Source organism: Aspergillus udagawae, assembly GCF_001078395.1.
Source record: "Aspergillus udagawae IFM 46973 DNA, scaffold_1, whole genome shotgun sequence".
NCBI lineage: Eukaryota > Fungi > Ascomycota > Eurotiomycetes > Eurotiales > Aspergillaceae > Aspergillus > Aspergillus udagawae.
The window spans coordinates 3041913-3061225 of NW_025091264.1; the positions used below are offsets into that span (position 1 = coordinate 3041913).

Genomic DNA, 19313 nt, shown 5'->3' on the forward strand with positions numbered 1-19313 from the left:
TTGGTAAGCAAATATCTCAACTTACGAGATGATGAACACAGAAGGATGAAAACAAAACGACCACCCGAAACTCTAATAAAACTGATAAATCGAGAGCATAAAACAACAATGCACTCAGCCTGCTCCATACAATAAGGATCTTTTGTAATTTGCGATATGGAGCATGTGAAGCATTTAGTAGTCCAGGAACCATGGAGGTAATTCGGGAGAAAATTCTCTGACCGCGCGAGGCGGCGAGCATTCTGATTAGCTGCGATTGCGATAGGCGCGGGGCGGGCACAAAATTCATGAAAAGCAAACCCAACTTTAACCGCTGAATGTTTTCTTCTTGTGGCCCAGTCCTAGTAGTCTGTGCTTTTGTCTGCTCTGCCCTTTTCCTGTGATTGTCACTACTGGACTAACTACCAGGAAAATAATTTGCACTCTATCCTTCTCTACCACTGTCTAATATCCGCTACTTATCTCCTTTCCCTCTCCTCCCCTCTCCTCTTCTCCTCTCCTCCTTCCGCCCCCATCTTCCATTCGGGTTCACCACCTCGTGACGGGGTTTCTTCTATTCGGAGTTTTTGAGTTTTGTTTCCAAGGGTCTGTTGTTGGTGCGAAATGGATGTTGCAGCTCTCCGAGACCGCATCCAGGCTACTCTCGACGCAAATGCGGATAATCGACGCCAAGCTGAATTGGATTTAAAATATGTATGTGGGGAGAGGACTCCGGAATGAGGCTTGACATTGACATAAATCTAATACTGGTCATTATCTAGGCTGAGACACAACCCGGCTTCATAAATGCGCTTCTGGATATTTTGCAGGGGGAGCAGAACAATGCTGTTCAACTTTCGGGTATGTTGGCCCCGCTGGATGTCCGAGAATTTTTTTTTTTTTTTTGTTTATTCGGGCCCCTGAAGATCGATCAGAAATTGGCCTTTTCTGAACATAACTGATGATGAGTAATTACTTGCAGCCGGTGTCTACCTGAAGAACAGAATCAACCGTGGATGGTCGCCCGTCGAAGACAGCCCCCTGCGCGCACCAATTCCAGAAGCTGAAAAGCCCGGCTTCCGAGAGAGGCTGATCCCAGCACTCGCATCGACGCCTCCCAATGTCCGCGCACAGCTGGTACCTGTCCTCCAAAAGATCCTTCAGCATGATTTTCCTGAGCAGTGGCCGGGTTTTCTCGATATTACCCTTCAGTTGCTGGGCACCAACGATGCGAACTCCGTCTACGCTGGTCTACAATGTCTGCTGGCCATCTGCCGTGTTTATAGATTCAAGGCTGGAGAGAAGAGGGAGGAATTCGACAAGATTGTCGAGCACTCATTTCCTCAGCTCCTGAACATTGGCTTGAAATTGGTCGACGAGGAAAGCCTGGAGGCCGCTGAAATGCTCCGGATTGTTGTCAAGTCCTACAAACATGCTATTTACGTGGGTGTCCCGGAATTCAAGTGCAACTGCCGCGGGAAAGGGGCAACGACTGACTGTCGGTGATCATAGTTCGAGCTTTCGCCTCATCTTCAAAGCCACCAAGCGACTGTCGACTGGTGCACACTCTTCCTAAGGATCATTGCCAAGCAGCCTCCTGCCAACTCCATGATGGAATCCAAGGAAGAGAGGGAACTCAATCATTGGTGGAAGTGCAAGAAATGGTCGTATGCCAACTTGAACCGTCTGTTCATCAGGTGAGTGAATGTTTCTTCCTTTCTTGTTTGACGGCGAGCAATTCATTTACAAGCGTCCCTAGATACGGAAATCCCACCACAATGACCAAGTCTAGCACCCCAGATTACTCCCAGTATGCGAAGACGTTTATCAACACTTTTGCTCCGGAGATTCTCAAGGGATATTTGCAGGAGATTGACAAGTGGGTGTCAAAGGGACAGTGGCTCAGCAACCCTGCTCTTGCCTACACCTTGATCTTCCTGGAAGAGTGTGTCAAGCCTAAGGCGATGTGGGAGCACCTGAAGCCGCACATGGACAACTTGATTGCTCACTTCATATTCCCGATCATGTGCCAATCAGACGAGGACATTGAGCTGTTCGAAACCGACCCCTCGGAGTATCTCCACCGGAAGTTGAACTTTTACGAAGAAGTTTCGGCGCCGGATGTTGCGGCCACGAATTTCTTGGTTGCGCTCACGAAGAACCGGAAGAAGCAGACTTTCTCGATCCTTACCTTCGTCAACAGCGTTGTTAGCAAGTATGAATCTGCTCCGGACGATCAAAAGCTGCCCCGAGAGAAGGAAGGTGCTCTTCGCATGATCGGTTCATTGGCCTCTGTCATTTTGGGCAAGAAGAGTCCGATCGCCAACCAGGTCGAATACTTCTTCGTTCGTCACGTTTTCCCCGAATTCCGCAGTCCTCATGGCTTCCTCAGAGCTCGTGCCTGCGACACTCTTGAGAAATTCGAGCAGCTCGATTTCCAGGACCCTAATAACCTCATGATTATCTACCGGAATATCTTGGAATCGATGACCGATCCTGAACTGCCCGTCCGAGTGGAGGCCGCTCTTGCTCTGCAGCCCCTCATTCGTCATGACATTATCAGAACGTCGATGCAGCAAAACATTCCCCAGATCATGCAGCAGCTTCTCAAACTCGCCAACGAGGTTGACGTGGACGCTCTGGCAAACGTCATGGAGGACTTTGTCGAGGTTTTCTCGGCTGAGCTGACGCCCTTTGCTGTGGCTCTCAGTGAGCAACTACGTGATACGTACATGCGTATCGTTGGCGAATTGCTGGAGCGCAACGCTGCCAAGGGCGAAGAGGACACATATGGAGACTTTTTGGATGATAAGAGCATCACTGCTTTAGGTGTACTGCAGACCATCGGAACGCTCATACTGACTCTCGAGAGCACGCCTGATGTGCTCCTGCATCTTGAGACGATTCTCATGCCTGTTATCAGCATCACGCTTGAGAACAAGCTTTACGACCTCTACAACGAGGTCTTTGAGATCATTGACAGCTGCACCTTCGCCTCGAAATCCATCTCACCTACAATGTGGCAGGCTTTTGAGCTCATTCACAAGACCTTCAAAGCAGGTGCCGAGTTGTATCTGGAAGATATGCTACCTGCCCTTGACAACTACGTCGCCTATGGCTCGGAAACGCTGGTTCAGAACCCTGCATACCTTGCGGCCGTTGTTGGCATGGTCGAGGATATCTTCAGGGACGAGAAAGTCGGCGGTGTCGACCGGATATGTGGATGCAAACTCGCGGAGACCGTGATGTTGAATCTGCGCGGCTATATTGACCAGTACATCCCTCTCTTCATTGAGCTCCCAATGCGCGTCATTGAGGCTGGAGAAGCTAGGACGAAGTCCTACCGTCTTCATTTGATGGAGATGGTAATCAACGCCATTTACTACAACCCTGTCCTCAGTCTGCAAGTTCTGGAATCCAAGGGCTGGACGAACAAATTCTTCAGCACGTGGTTCTCCCACATTGACAACTTCAGACGTGTTCACGACAAGAAGCTGTCGATCGCAGCGATCAGCTCTTTGCTCACTCTGAAGGCTGGAGATGTTCCTGCCAGTGTGCAGCAAGGTTGGCCTAGACTCCTTCAGGGAGTTACCCGACTCTTCCAGACCCTGCCTGCAGCAATCAAGAGTAAGTTCCCGACTTTTTTACCGCTGAATCTTACTAAGCTTTTGAAAGGCCGGGAGGACGCCACGAAAGAGTCCGACTTCACATACGATGACGAAGGTGAAGAAGATGACGAGGAGAATGACTGGGACGGTGAGGTCGAGTGGACCGAAGGGGATGAGCTCGAGGGAGCAGCCGAGGGCGACGTTCCTGATGAGAGTGCCGCTTACCTTGATTTCCTGAACCAGGAGGTGAGTCGCATCATGATTTCAGTCTTCAGAATATCACACTAACCGTATTTTTCAGGCGCAAAAGTTCGGCTCCTTTGCTGATGACGATGATGACGAGCTGGATGAGGAGAGTTTGCTTGAGACGCCACTGGATAAGATTGAGCCGTACGGCATGTTCAAGCACGTATTCATGGGTATGAGACTTCCCCTGATGTGGTATGGTGCGCTTTGGCTAACTTCGGACTACCTACTAGGCCTTCAACAGGAACAGCCGCAGCTTTATGAGAATCTCACGAAGATTTTGAGCCCTGAGGAACAGCAGATCATTCAGGCTGTCTTCCACGAGGCTGATGCCAAGGCCATGGCAGCAGCTAACGCGGAAGCTGCTGGAGTTCAGGCTAACGGCACCCAATGAGACACGACTTGCAAGCAGAATCAAAACCTAAAAAAATAGAAAAGAAGAGATGTTCGGCCCGTCGACGAAATGAACCAGTTGACATTTGCTGCATCCTCCACATTGATGATATAAGAACATGCCATGGCAGTCTGGATGGCTGTTTTGTCTACAGCTCTTGGGCTTTGGCTGTTTTCAAGCAGGCGCCTGGATTGATTAGAGCTCTTCCGCCGCATGTGCTCGTTTTTCCTCGCCCCATTTCTCTTTCTCATTTAGATCGCTTTCTCTTTTTTTTTTGTCTGAATGCTGTCATGGCCATCTTGGTTCGTCTATAATTGTCACCATGATATCTCTACACAAAAGTCCCACCATTGTGATTTGACTCCATTTTCCCCTGCATACATGTACTGCACAGAATCAGATTCCCCCCCCATCAATCAATCCTGGCACTTGGCTTAGGTTCATGTTATGCTTTGGCATGAGTGAAATGAAATGCATTCTACGATCAGAAAAGGAAGCTCCAAATATTTCCACTCGTTATTGGCTAAGGGTGACGCTTCGGCCATAAACAAACCATAAGTCACGTGATTTAGGTGCAAACAGCACAAAAGAACCGGCCTATGACGCCATATCTGAAATCATGCCTGCTACAATGTAGATAGACACAGTCGAGTGATCAACGATGCACCCAGAACTGATAGTGCCTCGCCAATTCTTTCAATTGCAGCACGGACCGAAGACTGCGTACTATATATAGCTGTTTCTTATAACTCAGTATGTCTTTTATGTACGAATGACCCCTCGCACTGGCAGAAGTAATTCCAGCGACAAGGTTGATGATAACGGTGGGCCCCATCCCAGACGTCATAATGATGAATCCCAACAAGGCGACCCTGTCTCCAGCTCCTCATAGCGTTTTAGCGCAAGTCGTCTACACTTAAAAGCCTAGGGTAGGTATCTTGCCGGACATCTCTCACACTATCAAACTATCAGAAGTCAATCAAACCATCCACTCCCATTGCAGTCTGATACCTACCATTGACACATACTCCAATCCCTCCACAGAGCATTGTAAGTCCTCTACCCACCCCATGAATCGTGAGATTCCGACTTATAACCGGTTCCCAGAGCAAAATGTCTGCACAAAACTCCGGTCGTCAGTCCCCTCCTCCTGAAACCCAGTCCGGCGCCCAGCAGCAGGACCCCCCCTCGTCCGGCAAGACCCAGCCCGAGCTTCGCGGCGACCCGCAGCACTCGCAGCGTGAGTCGAATGAGACCAAGGAGTCGAAGCTGGAGAGTAACCCCAAGCATCCGCTTGAGGATATTGAGGCGGCTAAGTACTCGAAAGTACATTGATGGCGCAGAAGGGACATTTGTATGGTGTATTTTTAGACTCCACTTGATGTGTGAATGAAACCTACGATTATTGAATGATTATTATCCTCGTAATTATGTGAATAATGAAAATGTTTTTCAAAGGGTGTTAAGTACAGAACAGTGGTAGTGACTGCAATTACAAAGCTCTTCTGAACAATTACTTGTCATGAATTGCCGTGAAACACCAGATACTGGGGAATTTCAGTAAGAACAAAGAATCGGCCTGCGAGCAATACAGAAATCAGACGTTGCTTAATCAGAATATTTCCAATCACGCCTTCGGCTCAGCGGGGGGTGCAGCTCCCGCCGGTTGCGATGTCGGCGCAGTGCTAGGAGCAACGTTGGCACCTTCTGCACCAGCGGCAGCCGGAGCATCCTCATGTGTTTGCTTTCCGCTCTTCAGGTCTGCAAGTCTGCGGGCCTCGTTGTGGATGTCGCGCACCTGCTTGTCGGTCTGCGCGTAGAACTCGCGGAGCTTCCTGCCAGATGGGGTATCCAAAGCCTTCTCGAAGTACGAGTTAAGACCGCGCCAGCCAGTGGCAGCCTTGTCGGTGATCTTGTAGCTTTCATCAATTCCCTTGGCACGTTCGGTGGCATGGTACTTCTGGTCGAAGTTGGTCAGGGCCGATGTGAAGCGGGAGGAGAAGCCGTGCTTCTTGTCCAGGGCGATGGCCTGCTGGATGGCGTTGTCGCTGATCACGTAGCCGTGGGCAAGGTACTCGGCGACAATCCGGGACTTGGGCTTGTCCTCTTGCTCGAGGTCCTGGCTGTTCTCGTCCTTGGCCTCCTCGGCGCTGGCGGCATGGTCTCCGGCGATCTCGTCTAGGGTGTGAGCAGCGGTGACATGCACTGTGGAGGGACCCAATTGAGTTTGATCCAGGAGTAAGGCGGTCTTTGCTGCTCTAGAAGGTCGTTAGTTCGAGTTCCAGTTCCATTTCGAAGAGTAGGAAAAATGTGTGGCATGACCAAATTTCGATGGCGTGGACAGTGCGGGGTTGGCTTACGCTTCTTTCTCAAACGTCACCGTTGCGGACTTGGTCGCATCCTTCTCGCCAGAAACTGGAGTCACAGAAATCGACGTAACCTTTCCGCTATTATTTGACAGAGAATATTAGCAATCTGATCAAGGGGTTGCGGTGAACGGCTACCATACCAGAAGCTGAAGAAGTCCTTGACCTCCTTATCAGTGGTGGCGGATGAGATTCCCGACACATGGACAGTGCTGCGTTCCGACATTTTGATCTGAGTGGAAGTTCTAGATGAATATGAAAGTATGTGCTTGAGTAGAAATGGATTCGCAATATTTCACAGAAACCTGTAGGATGATTGAATGTGAATGATACAGGGCGACAAACAGGTATATTTATTTCGGCGTGCAGCCTAGCTCATGATTGCGCCACATATGACGTTGTGAGGGGTCGCGTGCACCGCCACGGTGGAGTATCTTTGGTCGCGCATGTGAAAGAAGTCAAGCTTGACAGTCGATAAAAATAGCTGGCTAGCATGCAATTTGTCAATTAATGTCTAGTAAAGCCGGCAGAATCAAATAGAAGAAGAAGTGGAGGGAGGGTCAGACGGTTGTGAAATTCAACATTAGTTGATACATTGACTATCCAAGCGTCCTAGCTAGTTCTAAGGCTAATCAAGGACCATCCTTCGCGTCGTCCCTCGAGGAAATAGACAGTTTTCCCAGTCTCAATGTGGGCTCATGGTCGTTTGTTGGCTGTTCTGGAGAGGTCACCTCGCGTTCTCGATATTTCTTAACAACAAGCTCGAGGTCCCGTATGCGACGACGCAGAGCCTCGTTTTCTCGCTTGATAGCTTCCAACTCTCCTCGCTGGGCCAGTACCTCCTGGCGAGGCGGGTTGCCAACAGCTGGTACTTGTTGCGGGGAGAAAGATCTCTGACGAGCATTTGGATGATGTCCGGGAACGTTGTTTGACACATTGTCGCCTTGTTGTTGTGGTTGCGGCTGTATCAATGCAGCCAAGGATGGCAGCACTTGGTCCGGCTGCCGCGATGTGATGGACAAGGCACGAGCGGACCTTGAAAGGTCGTTTGGACGTGCCGATGGAAGTGACAAACTGGGCTCTCGAGATCGTGCAATTGCGGCTCCATTGCCTGTTCTCGATCCTTGAACTACTGGGACATAAGACGAGCTTAGACTCGACGAGGAGCGATGTCGCCGCGACGCTGTCGGATGTGCTGAGCTAACTAAGTACGGTGAATTGTGATATGCATCCAATGGGTCATTGAGTGTTGTGGAAGTGGAGGAAGCGGTGGATGCAACAGAGGCTGTTTGCTGGCGTAGCAATGACAGCTCTCTGGAAAGCCGGTTTACCTGCAAACAAGCTCATGGTGTCAGAACGGTGCAGCGTTGCTTTGAGAATGCCTGTACTTACCATCGCTTCTTGCTCTCGCTCAACCAAGGAGTGGAGATCAGATGGCGTAAGGGGCTTTGGATGTCGCAGCGGAGCTTGCCAATTCTCAGTGTGATGCTTTCCTTGGAATAGGTCCTGCCAGTTTCTTACGTGACACTACTCCTGCAGCACCGCTTTCTCCCACCCCTGACATTGAGCTTCCTTCATATGTTGTCTGGGGGAGAGAGATGGCGGGGTTGCCCATTCTCTGCGAGGGTCGTCGAAAGATGACGGCCGGGGTTGTGGACGGCTGCGTTGCAGTTGCGGCACGGCGGCGTGAAGTTGGTGAAGAGGTAGGAACAGGACTCGGATCAGCTGGCATCCTTGTTTCCTGGACACATGTATCTCTAATGAAGGGCTGTCAGTTGAAGTGGGGAGCTTTGGAAAATATATAGAGGAGGCAAGTCGCAGTATTATCCAAGACCTCTGCGGAAAGGAGCTGTTCTGAGAACAGTAAACTGGAAGAACAAAGACGGAGGGTCAAGAGGGGCTTCGAAGCGAGGACGCTGAAAGCCTGGAAGCAAGGCAACCCCTTGATTGAAATTCCAGAAGAATGAGCTCAAAACATACCAGATATGGCGGGTGTCGCCAAATTTACCTTCGAGCCTGTGGAGCTTCATAGTTCATTGATGATAAAGGGTGTCCGTCCACATTGGGGGGTTAATCAGCATTCATACACTGCATTCTGCAGGTCAGTGCGGTCAGCTTTACAGTAGTACCTGTACTTGATGTCTGAAGCAACTACAAATAGATGGCTACGTCTCTAACAATGATAGGATCTGTGATCGTCAAGAAAGAGACGGTGTGGACATCGCAAGTAGGCCAGTATTCCAACTTTCTCTGAAAGTCCAAACGCTGTGCCTAGCCAGGTCGAAGCGAGAGGACATAGTTGAGGTGTCATCTCCCATTGTATCCTTGTCAGATCGTTGTACATTCCGAACCGGTCGAAAAGAACCGTTCATCAGCATAGTTAATGACATCTCATTTGTCAGACATGATGATTAGAAGCTCTTTGCGGATAGTGAGTAGCTGGCTTCAGCGATTGATGTTGAAGCATTGTGACCCATCTGTCGACATTATATATTCGCCGCCTCTGGGAAAGTATCCAATGCCAATGAATAGTCGGGATGCATGAGAGTGACCACCGAGAGTCTGAATCCTTCTCAAGTCACACTTAGGGGAAATACCATTTTGAATCCCTGAAGGCACTTGGTTGTCTGGACGGGTTGCGGCAGGTAGATAATTGAGTATATCCCTTACTTCTTGTGGTCTATGTATACCTGGGACGCTCTCAGGCTGTATTGTCCGTCACAATGAGCTACGGATGACTGTGCTCACAACAAGGAAAATCAATGAGCACCATATCGCAAAGAGTGCGCAATCTTATCCTCCGTAGATCAATTAAAGTCTCTCCTCAAGTCCCCATGTCTCGTAGCAGCGTGAGAAGAGCATCTGCTCTCAGGCGATTGAGAAATACAGTATGTACCTGCTTACGTAACAGGATTTACAACCTTCAGCAACAACAAAACAAACAACAAATTGGAGATGCGAGTAATTGGGCAGGAAACAGGTAAGTCAGTCGCAACGAGGATTGGCTTTGATACCTAACAATCCAAGGAAATTCTAGATTGACGTCAGAGTTCGCCTGTAGCTCCTGAGCGAATCACTCGTCATGGCTGGTCGACCTGAAGCTGATATACCGACCGATGTTCCTCCTTTTGCCAGGCCGTTGGCCCCCTACATCAGAACTCGCCAGGAAGCGCTCCGCATCCGACAGGCTCTGACCTCCTACCTCCGTTCGCAAATAGATTTCGCGGATGATGACTCCGAAAATCCCAATTGTCATTCCCAATCTCATCTTACCCTTTGCGTACCGCAAGATGCCGTGGTCAATGTCAAGCGAATCCCGGCAGAGTTCACCGGGCTGAGGAAGGAATACTTGCAAGCACTTCAGGCGAATCTTGCCGCGCGAAGGGAGTATTACTCATTGACGGAGAAAGTTGCGCCGGCAAAAGCGAGAACAAAAGGTACAAAGACCGAGTCTCCGTCTATTGACCACAGTTCAGAACTACAGACATACCTCCGACTGCTTCGTGATCGCCGTCGGCATGCGAAGTTGCAGGTCTTTCAGCACTATCTACAAGAGCTCAAAGAACGGGACTCGAATATCTCCGAGCGCATCGGTGACCGAGCGAGCCAAGGCCAGCAAATCATGTCTTTGGAGGAGTCCGACGAGGAATGCAAATCGACGGGACGTGACGCAGACGATGGCATTGAAGTCTTGGTACATAAACTGGAAAGGGCCGTGATCCGTGCCAAGGCTCAACTGGACAGAGAGAGAAATCTGTTGGAGGTGTTGAAGTCGCAGCTCGCGCCAGCCAGTACAGATGTACCACCGGCAGTCAAAGTCGCGGCACTGCAGCGGACGCGGGATGAGCTGGTGCAATGGGTTGAGGAGAAATTAGTGAGCGTGGGTAACGCCGACGATGCTCCAGTGCACGATCTTTCTCGTGAGGAGATCGAGGAGTCCGCTCGGTTGGTCGAAGACCAAAAGGCACAAATCGCGGCGCAGTATGTTGCCTACGTGGAAGCGCGTAAGGGATTGTTGGATGCTGCTTCTCGGGCCTGTCAGCCTGTCGCAATGGCATCTACGAAGCCGTCTCGCCAATCTGTCGACCTGGGGAAGCTCGCAATTGGGGATCGATCTCCACTGGACCCGTTGGACGTCCTGTCTTTTACAAGCGAGAATCTTCTTCCACTATCGAAGACCCAGCGAGCATTGGCTCTGCAAAAGAACTACTTATCAGGGTTGCTGACCAAGGAAAGGTCTACGACTCTCCGTATTCTAAATCGCTTGAGCGATGAGAGTCACCTTCTTCCGGAGTATCCCCTCTTGACTCATCAACCACGTTTCAAGCACATCAGTTCGAGGCATGCGACGAGCGCGACTGGTTTGCCGAAACCCGACGAAGTTGTTACTTTGGCTGAATCATGGGCCTTCGCGTCCGAAGCGGCAGCGAGGAACGAACACCAGTACATCGAAGAGAAGCTGGCAGAGGGCCAGGAGGCGACTACAGACGCAGAACATGTACTGCAGGAGGTGTACAACATGTTTAATCAGGACCTCGAGGAGACCTTGCGAGATCAGCAGTCATCAGAAGAGGACTCGAATGACATCTGGGCCTCTGAGGCTCGTTCGACCAGGTCGCGCACGAGGGCAACCCGATCACAACAGCATCCCCGAGGTCCATGGGCCAAGCTCAATGGGCAATTGGGTATCGCTGAGTGATTTCATTGAAGGAGCGCCACATACACAGAATTATTATGTTTTCATCTGCTGTATACATCTAAATGTTATGATACCACGCTCTGAACCTCAATTGTTTCTTAATGGTGCATTTTTCTTTGGAAATATGATTTGCAAATAAAGTTGTGATATCGGCCCGGAAGGGTAGGACAGAAGAGCCAGTCAAGTTGGTCATCACAGCTCCGATATCCGCAATTTCATGCCAAGCTGCCAGTAGCGAGGAAGCGGAAGCGAACTAGACTCCAGGAACAGTATTGATCGGCCAGCCATGAAAATTTTCAGGGAAGTGGTTTGTGAAGGGTAACAACAGTCAAATGCAATAATAGCCTAAGTTTGCAGTACATCAGTTGAGGGAGAGATGGTCAGTATGTACTCAGTTTTTTCAGAGAGAGAGACACCGGCCATCTTTCAATGCGTCGAGGAGAGAGGTATTGAACCAAAACACTCCGTAGTATCGAGTCAGTCCTCCGTAGTCTGTAGGCAGGACTATGACTCCATCAGACCTGTGGAGAGGACTCCTATGTACTCGAGCCAGCCACCAGAAGGGGAATACCAATTGGGATCGTCCCTAAGGTAGATAGGTTACTCTTCAACACTAAGACTCTGGTGGGAATGGTACTATTCCAAAAAGAGATTACTGAAAGGTCAGAAACAACCCACTGTGTCATTAGTGGCGTTGTGATGAACCCATTTTGATTTAGCCATTGACTTGGAGCGATTGTTCCCCAAACCTGGCTGAATCCTTGGCTCGAAACTACGTACTACTACTCCGTAGGGATTGAGGAAACGCGGAAAGGCCTAGAGTGGGAACTGCGATGATGGTGTCTATGCACAACCAGTCCCACCGCACCCACTGAGCCATCCTCTGATTGGTGATAATCACAGGCGGTGACCACCAAACGGGCAAAATTGGCACGGCAACAGCCAACGGGAGGAAAATCGCAGAGGAAGATGGTAAAAAAAAGGAAAAAAGGTGAAAAAGGCCTCCGCACACCGGAGCTCTTATCATTAGTCCCAGCAATTACCTTTGGTATTTGTACCTTTTTTGGCGGGAGATTCTGGTCAATCCTCTGGGACCGATTCCGATTCTCTGTCCGTCTCCAGAAAAAAGCATTGACTCATACCCTGCTTCTCTAAGAGTCATCCATTTATCTCCCTCCATACTCTCTTCTCTCCTCCCTTCTCCTTCTTGTTTCTCCAATTCCTCCTAGATTGCTTCCTGTACGTCAGGCCCAAGGCCATCAATTCTTCCTATTCCTCTTTAGTCCTCCCCTGTCTATTGGGTGTGTGACACAAAGCGGGAGAGTAGGGATCACAGAATAAGAGTCATTGATTTGGTGGTCAATTGACTCGCTTATTGCACTAGGTAGTCTTCTATATCTATTATTTTCCCTTAGCGCAGAGCGCAATGGTCCTCGCCGCTCGTTGCGGGCAGGCTACGTCCTCCCTTCTGCGTCAGCGATGTCTGACTGAAACCCGTCGTTCCGCTTTCGCTTTGCGCCCCTTCTCCGCTCAGACTACGGCCCGGTCAACGGCTTCGAGTCTGCGATTGCAGCAGAAGGTTGCGTCGCCATTGCGATCCCAGCAGCTCCGGTCCTTCTCCAGTGCCCTTCGTCGCTTGGCCTCGGAGTCAAACAACCCTCCCTCTGCCGACAGCTACCTCGCCAGCGGAGTTGTCAAGCCCGGTAGCAATCTGGTCGATGTCAAGAAGGTCCTTGTCATCGGTAGTGGTGGGTTGAGTATTGGACAGGCTGGAGAGTTCGATTATTCCGGTAGGTCACGCGACTCGCAATTCACTTATCCCGCCTTGCAATTTGGCTCGTATCTCTGCGCGTGGCATTCAAAGCAGCGTCAATGTGGATTCGGCTGCAAAGGAGACGCTATCGTGGACGGAAACGAAAGAGAAAAGGGCCAGCAAAGCCGTTTAACAATGAGGATTCAAATAACTGACATTGCATTCTTCGATAACTACAGGCTCTCAGGCCCTCAAGGCTCTCAAGGAGGCCGGTGTCACGTCGGTCTTGATCAACCCCAACATCGCGACTATCCAAACCGATCACAAACTCGCCGATGAAGTGTACTATCTCCCCGTTACCCCCGAATATGTGACTCACGTCATTGAGCGAGAACGACCCGACGGCATCTTTTTGTCGTTCGGTGGTCAGACTGCCCTGAATCTTGGTGTGCAGATGAACCGCATGGGCATCTTTGAGCGCTACGGCGTCAGAGTTCTGGGGACAAGTGTCAGGACCCTCGAGACTAGTGAGGACCGTGACTTGTTCGCCCAGGCCCTGAAGGAGATCAACATCCCCATCGCCGAGTCCATCGCCGTCAACACTGTCGACGAGGCTTTGAAGGCTGCTGAAGAAGTTGGCTACCCTATTATTGTCCGTTCGGCTTACGCTCTCGGAGGTCTGGGTTCCGGTTTCGCCGAGAACGCTGAGGAGCTGAAGAATTTGGCTTCTCGTTCCCTGACTCTTGCTCCCCAGATCCTGGTTGAGAAGTCCCTCAAGGGCTGGAAGGAGGTCGAGTATGAAGTCGTCCGTGACGCCGCTAACAACTGTATCACTGTCTGCAACATGGAGAACTTTGACCCCCTGGGTATCCATACCGGTGACAGTATCGTCGTTGCCCCCAGTCAGACCCTTTCTGACGAAGAGTACCACATGCTCCGTACGGCTGCCATCAAGATCGTCCGCCACCTGGGTGTCGTTGGAGAATGTAACGTGCAGTACGCTCTGCAGCCTGATGGACTTGACTACCGTGTCATTGAGGTCAATGCCCGTCTCTCTCGTTCGTCTGCTCTGGCCTCCAAGGCTACTGGTTACCCTCTTGCCTACACTGCTGCGAAGATCGGTCTGGGCCACACTCTCCCTGAGCTTCCCAACGCCGTCACCAAGACCACTACCGCCAACTTCGAGCCTAGTCTGGATTACATCGTCACCAAGATTCCCCGCTGGGATCTGAGCAAGTTCCAGCACGTCAAGCGCGACATTGGCAGTGCCATGAAGTCTGTCGGTGAGGTCATGGCCATCGGTCGTACCTTTGAGGAGTCGTTCCAGAAGGCTATTCGCCAGGTCGATCCTCGCTTCATCGGGTTCCAGGGTGACAAGTTTGAGAACCTGGATGATGTTCTGAAGAATCCCACTGACCGCCGCTGGCTGGCCGTTGGTCAGGCTATGCTTCACGAGAACTACTCGGTTGACAAGGTTCACGAGCTGACCAAGATCGACAAGTGGTTCCTCTACAAGCTCCAGAACATTGTTGATTGCAACAACGAGCTCAAGGAGATCGGCAGCCTGTTTGGCATCCAGAAGGAGATGATGCTGAAGGCCAAGAAGCTTGGTTTCTCCGACAAGCAGATCGCTCTCCTCGTTGGTTCCACCGAGGACGATGTCCGCGCTCGCCGGAAGAGCTTCGGCATCAGACCCTGGGTTAAGAAGATCGATACCCTGGCCGCTGAGTTCCCTGCTGATACAAACTACCTCTACACCACCTACAACGCTACCTCCCACGATGTCACCTTCGATGACCACGGTATCATCATTCTTGGAAGCGGTGTCTACCGTATTGGAAGCTCGGTCGAATTCGATTGGTGTGCGGTCAACGCCACCCTCTCCCTGAGGAACATGGGCAAGAAGACTGTCATGATCAACTACAACCCCGAGACCTACTCCACTGACTTCGACACTGCTGACAAGCTCTACTTTGAGGAACTCAGCTACGAGCGTGTCATGGATATCTACGAACTCGAGAGTGCCAGCGGTGTTGTTGTGTCCGTCGGTGGTCAGCTGCCCCAGAACATCGCTCTCCGCTTGCAGGAGACTGGCGGTGCCCACGTTCTTGGTACCGATCCTCAGGACATTGACAAGGCTGAGGACAGACACAAGTTCTCTCAGATCCTGGACAGCATCGGTGTTGATCAGCCGGCTTGGAAGGAGCTTACCTCGGTCTCCGAGGCCGAGCGCTTCGCCGAGTCTGTCGGTTACCCCGTCCTGGTCCGTCCCAGTTACGTCTTGTCTGGTGCTGCCATGAGCGTCATCTACAGTGGTGACGAACTCAAGGAGAAGCTCCTCAACGCCAGTGCTGTCTCTCCCGACCATCCCGTCGTCATCACCAAGTTCATTGAGGGTGCTCAGGAGATCGATATCGATGCTGTTGCCTCCAACGGCAAGCTTCTCCTGCATGCCGTCAGTGAGCACGTTGAACCCGCTGGTGTGCACTCTGGTGATGCTACTCTGGTCCTGCCTCCTGCTTCTCTGGACGAGAAGGTCATGGGTCGTGTCAAGGAGATTGCCGAGAAGGTTGCCAAGGCCTGGAACATCACCGGTCCCTTCAACATGCAGATCATCAAGGCCGATCAGGAAGGTGCTGAGCCCCAGCTGAAGGTCATCGAGTGCAACCTTCGTGCCTCTCGTTCCTTCCCTTTTGTCAGCAAGGTCCTGGGAACCAACTTCATTGACGTTGCTACCAAGGCTCTTGTTGGCCGCGATGTTCCTGAGCCCGTCGATCTTATGACTGAGAAGCGTGACTACCTCGCTACCAAGGTTCCCCAGTTCAGTTGGACTCGTCTTGCCGGTGCCGATCCTTTCCTCGGTGTCGAGATGGCCAGTACCGGTGAGATTGCTTGCTTCGGCAAGGATCTTATTGAGGCCTACTGGGCTTCTCTCCAGTCCACCATGAACTTCCGCGTGCCCGAGCCCGGCGAGGGTATCCTGCTCGGCGGTGACATCAACAACCCTGCTTTGGCTCAGATTGTTGACTACCTCAACCCTCTCGGCTACAAGTTCTTCGCTGCTAGCCCTGAGGTCCAGGCTCACCTTCAGTCCGCTACCAAGGACAAGGTCTCCGTGCAGGTGATCGAGTTCCCTAAGGAGGACAAGAGAGCCCTCCGTGAGGTGTTCCAGAAGTACGACATTCGCGGTTGCTTCAACCTTGCCAAGACCCGTGGCAAGACCCTCTTGGATGAGGACTATGTTATGAGACGTAACGCGGTCGACTTCGGTGTTCCTCTCTTCATGGAGACTAAGGTATGTAGCAGTCCACTTCCTTTAACCAAGTACGCCTGTGTCACGGTTACTAATCGTCTATACCAGACCGCGCTTCTCTTCGCTCAGGCCATGAACGCTAAGCTGCCCCGTCCCGACGGCATTCCCCCTGAGGTCCGCAGCTGGTCCGAGTTCACTGGCAGCAGGCTGATGTAAATCCGAGTATCGACGATCTCATCAAAACTATGAAAAAAGGGGAAAAGTCATGTTCTATTTATAGATCTAATCGGTTTGGATTATGTTCTCTTTTCAGGCAAACAAAAAGCCCGTCCTGTTTGGCGTAGAGGATCCGGCTTCGTGTTGATAGAATTTGTGTCTTGGTCTGGACCTGGCATGAGGATCATGGCCATGCTGTTGTTCCATATTTCTCTTTCTTGCGGCTTTGTTATATTTACCATGGTTTTGAAGTAGGCAGGCTATGTGCTTGAGCGAAAAGAATCTGATTTGTATTTTACTTTCATTCGTTACCTAGCTTGATCAGCCTTTATGTGATGATTCAAGGTATATGTATTCTTAAGTATTTCGATTGTACTCGAAAAACAACTCTTCAATAACCTTCGTCGCTAGATTTATCCAGAAGGGAACACGTGATATCGGCTCCAGTTGATTCAGTTTTGCTGATATTTACCTTGTTTCTCACAAACTACAAGGTCGGCACATATCATTAGAGCAGCACGGAATAGAAACCACAAGAATTGGATGCTGAGAAAGGACCCTCGATTGAAATGCTCTAGGCTACCGAAACTAGAATTCTCGCCAAATCATATGACCTACCATCATAATGGCTTCTGGATCTCAAATCTACGGAGTAAAGTCTGAGTAACTGGAACTATCCACAACTTGTCGTGAAAATCGGACGACACTAGAAATGGCATCTATAACGGACTTACAGCGGGGCAGCCGCAAAGTCCCTGAAGATATCCTAAACGAGGATATTCTCAGGCGTCTACTCGACCAAACCGTCACCAGCACGGATCCCAACCAGGACAATGAGAACATCGCGGAAGGGGGATTCGAGAACCCTCTTCCTTCAGTCTACAGCAGAGGCTATCCTGCTCCGTCTACGGGCGCTGGGACAGGGATTTTTGCTGCGATGGATATTCCGGTCGGAGGGACCATCATGCTCATCCAGAGGCCTTTCGTGGCAGTCTTGGATACTGAGCGGTTGCCGGATACCTGCTCAGGATGCCTTGGGCAGCATCATTGCAACAGAGATGTCAACGTCGAGTTGAAAGCTTGTACGGGGTGTCGGGTTGTGAAGTATTGTAATAAGGTTCTTACCAGATGCCTTTCTATCCTTCCGAGTCCGCGTCACCACTAACTGGGCATAGACTTGCCAAGCGAACGACTGGAAGTTCGCTCACTCGTTCGAATGTCGGATTTTCAAGGAGTTGATGCCCCGAGTGCTTCCGAGCAATGCCAGGGCTATTCTTCGGATGGTCCTGCGTAGTGAGCGCGGCAAATATCCAAAGGAGGAGCTGGAGCTCTTCCGCAAACTGGAGAGTCATATGGACGAGATCCAAGCGCAAAACTGGGAACAGTGGCAGCGGATATCCCTAACGGCGAAGGCCGTCAAGAAGTACTCTGGGTGTGCTATGGAAGAAGAAATGATATGCCACTATGGTGCCAAGGTGAGTTCGGCTGCACCTTTCTCTCTTTTTCCGTTTCATCTCCCTGACGAAAGCTGACTTGATTACGTTCCAAAGCTGGAATTAAACTCGTACAACTTTCACAGTCCCTTGGCTGATCGTCTAGGGTTCTACCTGCACCCATATGCAGCTCTGGTCAACCACAGCTGCGACTACAATTCCGTCGTCGGCTCAGATGGTGACGCCCTTTACGTCAAAGCTCTTCGCCCGATCCAGAAAGGCGAAGAGATACTCGTATCGTACATCGACGCAACGAACCCCTATAAAACCCGCCAGAAAGAGCTCTTGGAGCGATACTACTTCAAATGCCGATGTTCCAAGTGCGAGAAAGGCACAAGCACACGCGAAGACCGCTTCCTCGGCGAACCGCACGACCTCTCCATCCTAGAAGACGCCGAGAGCGCCGCAATGAATGTATTAAACCGGGTCGGTAGTCCGCAGCTCAGCCCATCAGAGGCCGCTGATGAGATCAAACGGGTCTTGAAGGGCCTACACAGAACCTCTGCGTGGCCAATCACCCGACAGCCGATGGTCGCCCTGCGAGACGAGCTGATCACCTGTCTTCTTTCAGAGGACGAACCCTACGAGGCATTCGTGCACGCCGCGATCCGCTTCCGTCTTATTGATCCCATTGTGTATCCGGAACCGGGGCATCCGACTCGACAGATGCACGCGTGGGTGTTTGCGATGCTCGCCAATGAGCTGATGCTGCAGGGGCTGCCGGCGTTGAGCGGCAGGAAGGATTCATCCAGGGTGTGCGCCGCGATCTGGCAATCCGTTCTCTTTCTTCTCATGAGTGAACTCGAAGTGAGTTCTGCTGTGCCGACCCTCAAGAAAACAATCAGAAGGGCGTTCGCGGAGGGGCCGGTGCAGATGTACAACCACGGCTTGAGACGGAGTCCTGGCGAGTTGCTCCATTCCATACGGAGAGCGTGGAGCGAGCTTGATGAAATTATTAATGAGACTTTGGAGAAGGAGAAGGTTTGATCAATGCTGACTGAGGGGCTTGTAGTGCCGGGCGTTCTGGGTCAGATTCCGTCCCACTTTTACATTTTGTGAAGCTCAAATGGATAGATAGTTGAGTATCTCTGATATTTCCATCAAAATTGTTTAGGCAATAGCTAAAAGAAACGATGGGTAAACTGGACAGATCAATAACAATTACCAGGTACTGCAGTAAACTACAAGAGCATTTATGCGAATGTCTACCGAAGTGGTAACGCCGTGCCTACAGATATAGACGAATGAAATTCGACTTCGTAAATTAGACTTCCATTCCTAACTAAACCTCAGTGAAAGGAACAGG

At 50.8% G+C, this 19313-nt stretch overlaps 7 protein-coding genes across 7 annotated transcripts; 5 read left to right on the forward strand and 2 right to left on the reverse strand.

Moving 5' to 3' along the window:
- Nucleotides 1–603: 603 nt before the first annotated feature.
- Aud_000977 (putative nonsense-mediated mRNA decay protein (Nmd5)) lies at nt 604–4227 on the forward strand (the record flags this gene model as incomplete). The annotated part of the gene is made up of 8 exons (XM_043286479.1): nt 604–693; nt 762–840; nt 962–1422; nt 1492–1676; nt 1739–3606; nt 3655–3833; nt 3889–4006; nt 4067–4227. 8 exons carry the CDS (start codon nt 604–606, stop codon nt 4225–4227), a joined length of 3141 nt encoding a protein of 1046 aa, XP_043142414.1.
- Nucleotides 4228–5340: 1113 nt separating this feature from the next.
- Nucleotides 5341–5562, forward strand: Aud_000978 (uncharacterized protein; the record flags this gene model as incomplete). The annotated part of the gene is made up of 1 exon (XM_043286480.1): nt 5341–5562. The coding sequence occupies one exon, from the start codon at nt 5341–5343 to the stop codon at nt 5560–5562; it is 222 nt and encodes a 73-aa protein (XP_043142415.1).
- Nucleotides 5563–5854: 292 nt separating this feature from the next.
- On the reverse strand, nt 5855–6819 carry vip1 (putative actin cytoskeleton protein (VIP1); the record flags this gene model as incomplete). Its single annotated transcript, XM_043286481.1, has 3 exons — nt 5855–6485; nt 6588–6674; nt 6737–6819. The coding sequence occupies 3 exons, from the start codon at nt 6817–6819 to the stop codon at nt 5855–5857; spliced, it is 801 nt and encodes a 266-aa protein (XP_043142416.1).
- Nucleotides 6820–7225: 406 nt separating this feature from the next.
- Aud_000980 (uncharacterized protein) lies at nt 7226–8325 on the reverse strand (the record flags this gene model as incomplete). The annotated part of the gene is made up of 3 exons (XM_043286482.1): nt 7226–7924; nt 7986–8059; nt 8115–8325. The coding sequence occupies 3 exons, from the start codon at nt 8323–8325 to the stop codon at nt 7226–7228; spliced, it is 984 nt and encodes a 327-aa protein (XP_043142417.1).
- Nucleotides 8326–9675: 1350 nt separating this feature from the next.
- Aud_000981 (uncharacterized protein) lies at nt 9676–11292 on the forward strand (the record flags this gene model as incomplete). Its single annotated transcript, XM_043286483.1, has 1 exon — nt 9676–11292. The coding sequence occupies one exon, from the start codon at nt 9676–9678 to the stop codon at nt 11290–11292; it is 1617 nt and encodes a 538-aa protein (XP_043142418.1).
- Nucleotides 11293–12718: 1426 nt separating this feature from the next.
- Nucleotides 12719–16514, forward strand: Aud_000982 (carbamoyl-phosphate synthase (glutamine-hydrolyzing) CPA2; the record flags this gene model as incomplete). The annotated part of the gene is made up of 3 exons (XM_043286484.1): nt 12719–13082; nt 13285–16340; nt 16407–16514. 3 exons carry the CDS (start codon nt 12719–12721, stop codon nt 16512–16514), a joined length of 3528 nt encoding a protein of 1175 aa, XP_043142419.1.
- A 712-nt stretch (nt 16515–17226) lies between these two features.
- On the forward strand, nt 17227–18994 carry Aud_000983 (S-adenosylmethionine-dependent methyltransferase; the record flags this gene model as incomplete). The annotated part of the gene is made up of 3 exons (XM_043286485.1): nt 17227–17631; nt 17690–17989; nt 18065–18994. 3 exons carry the CDS (start codon nt 17227–17229, stop codon nt 18992–18994), a joined length of 1635 nt encoding a protein of 544 aa, XP_043142420.1.
- Between the last annotated feature and the right edge of the window lie 319 nt (nt 18995–19313).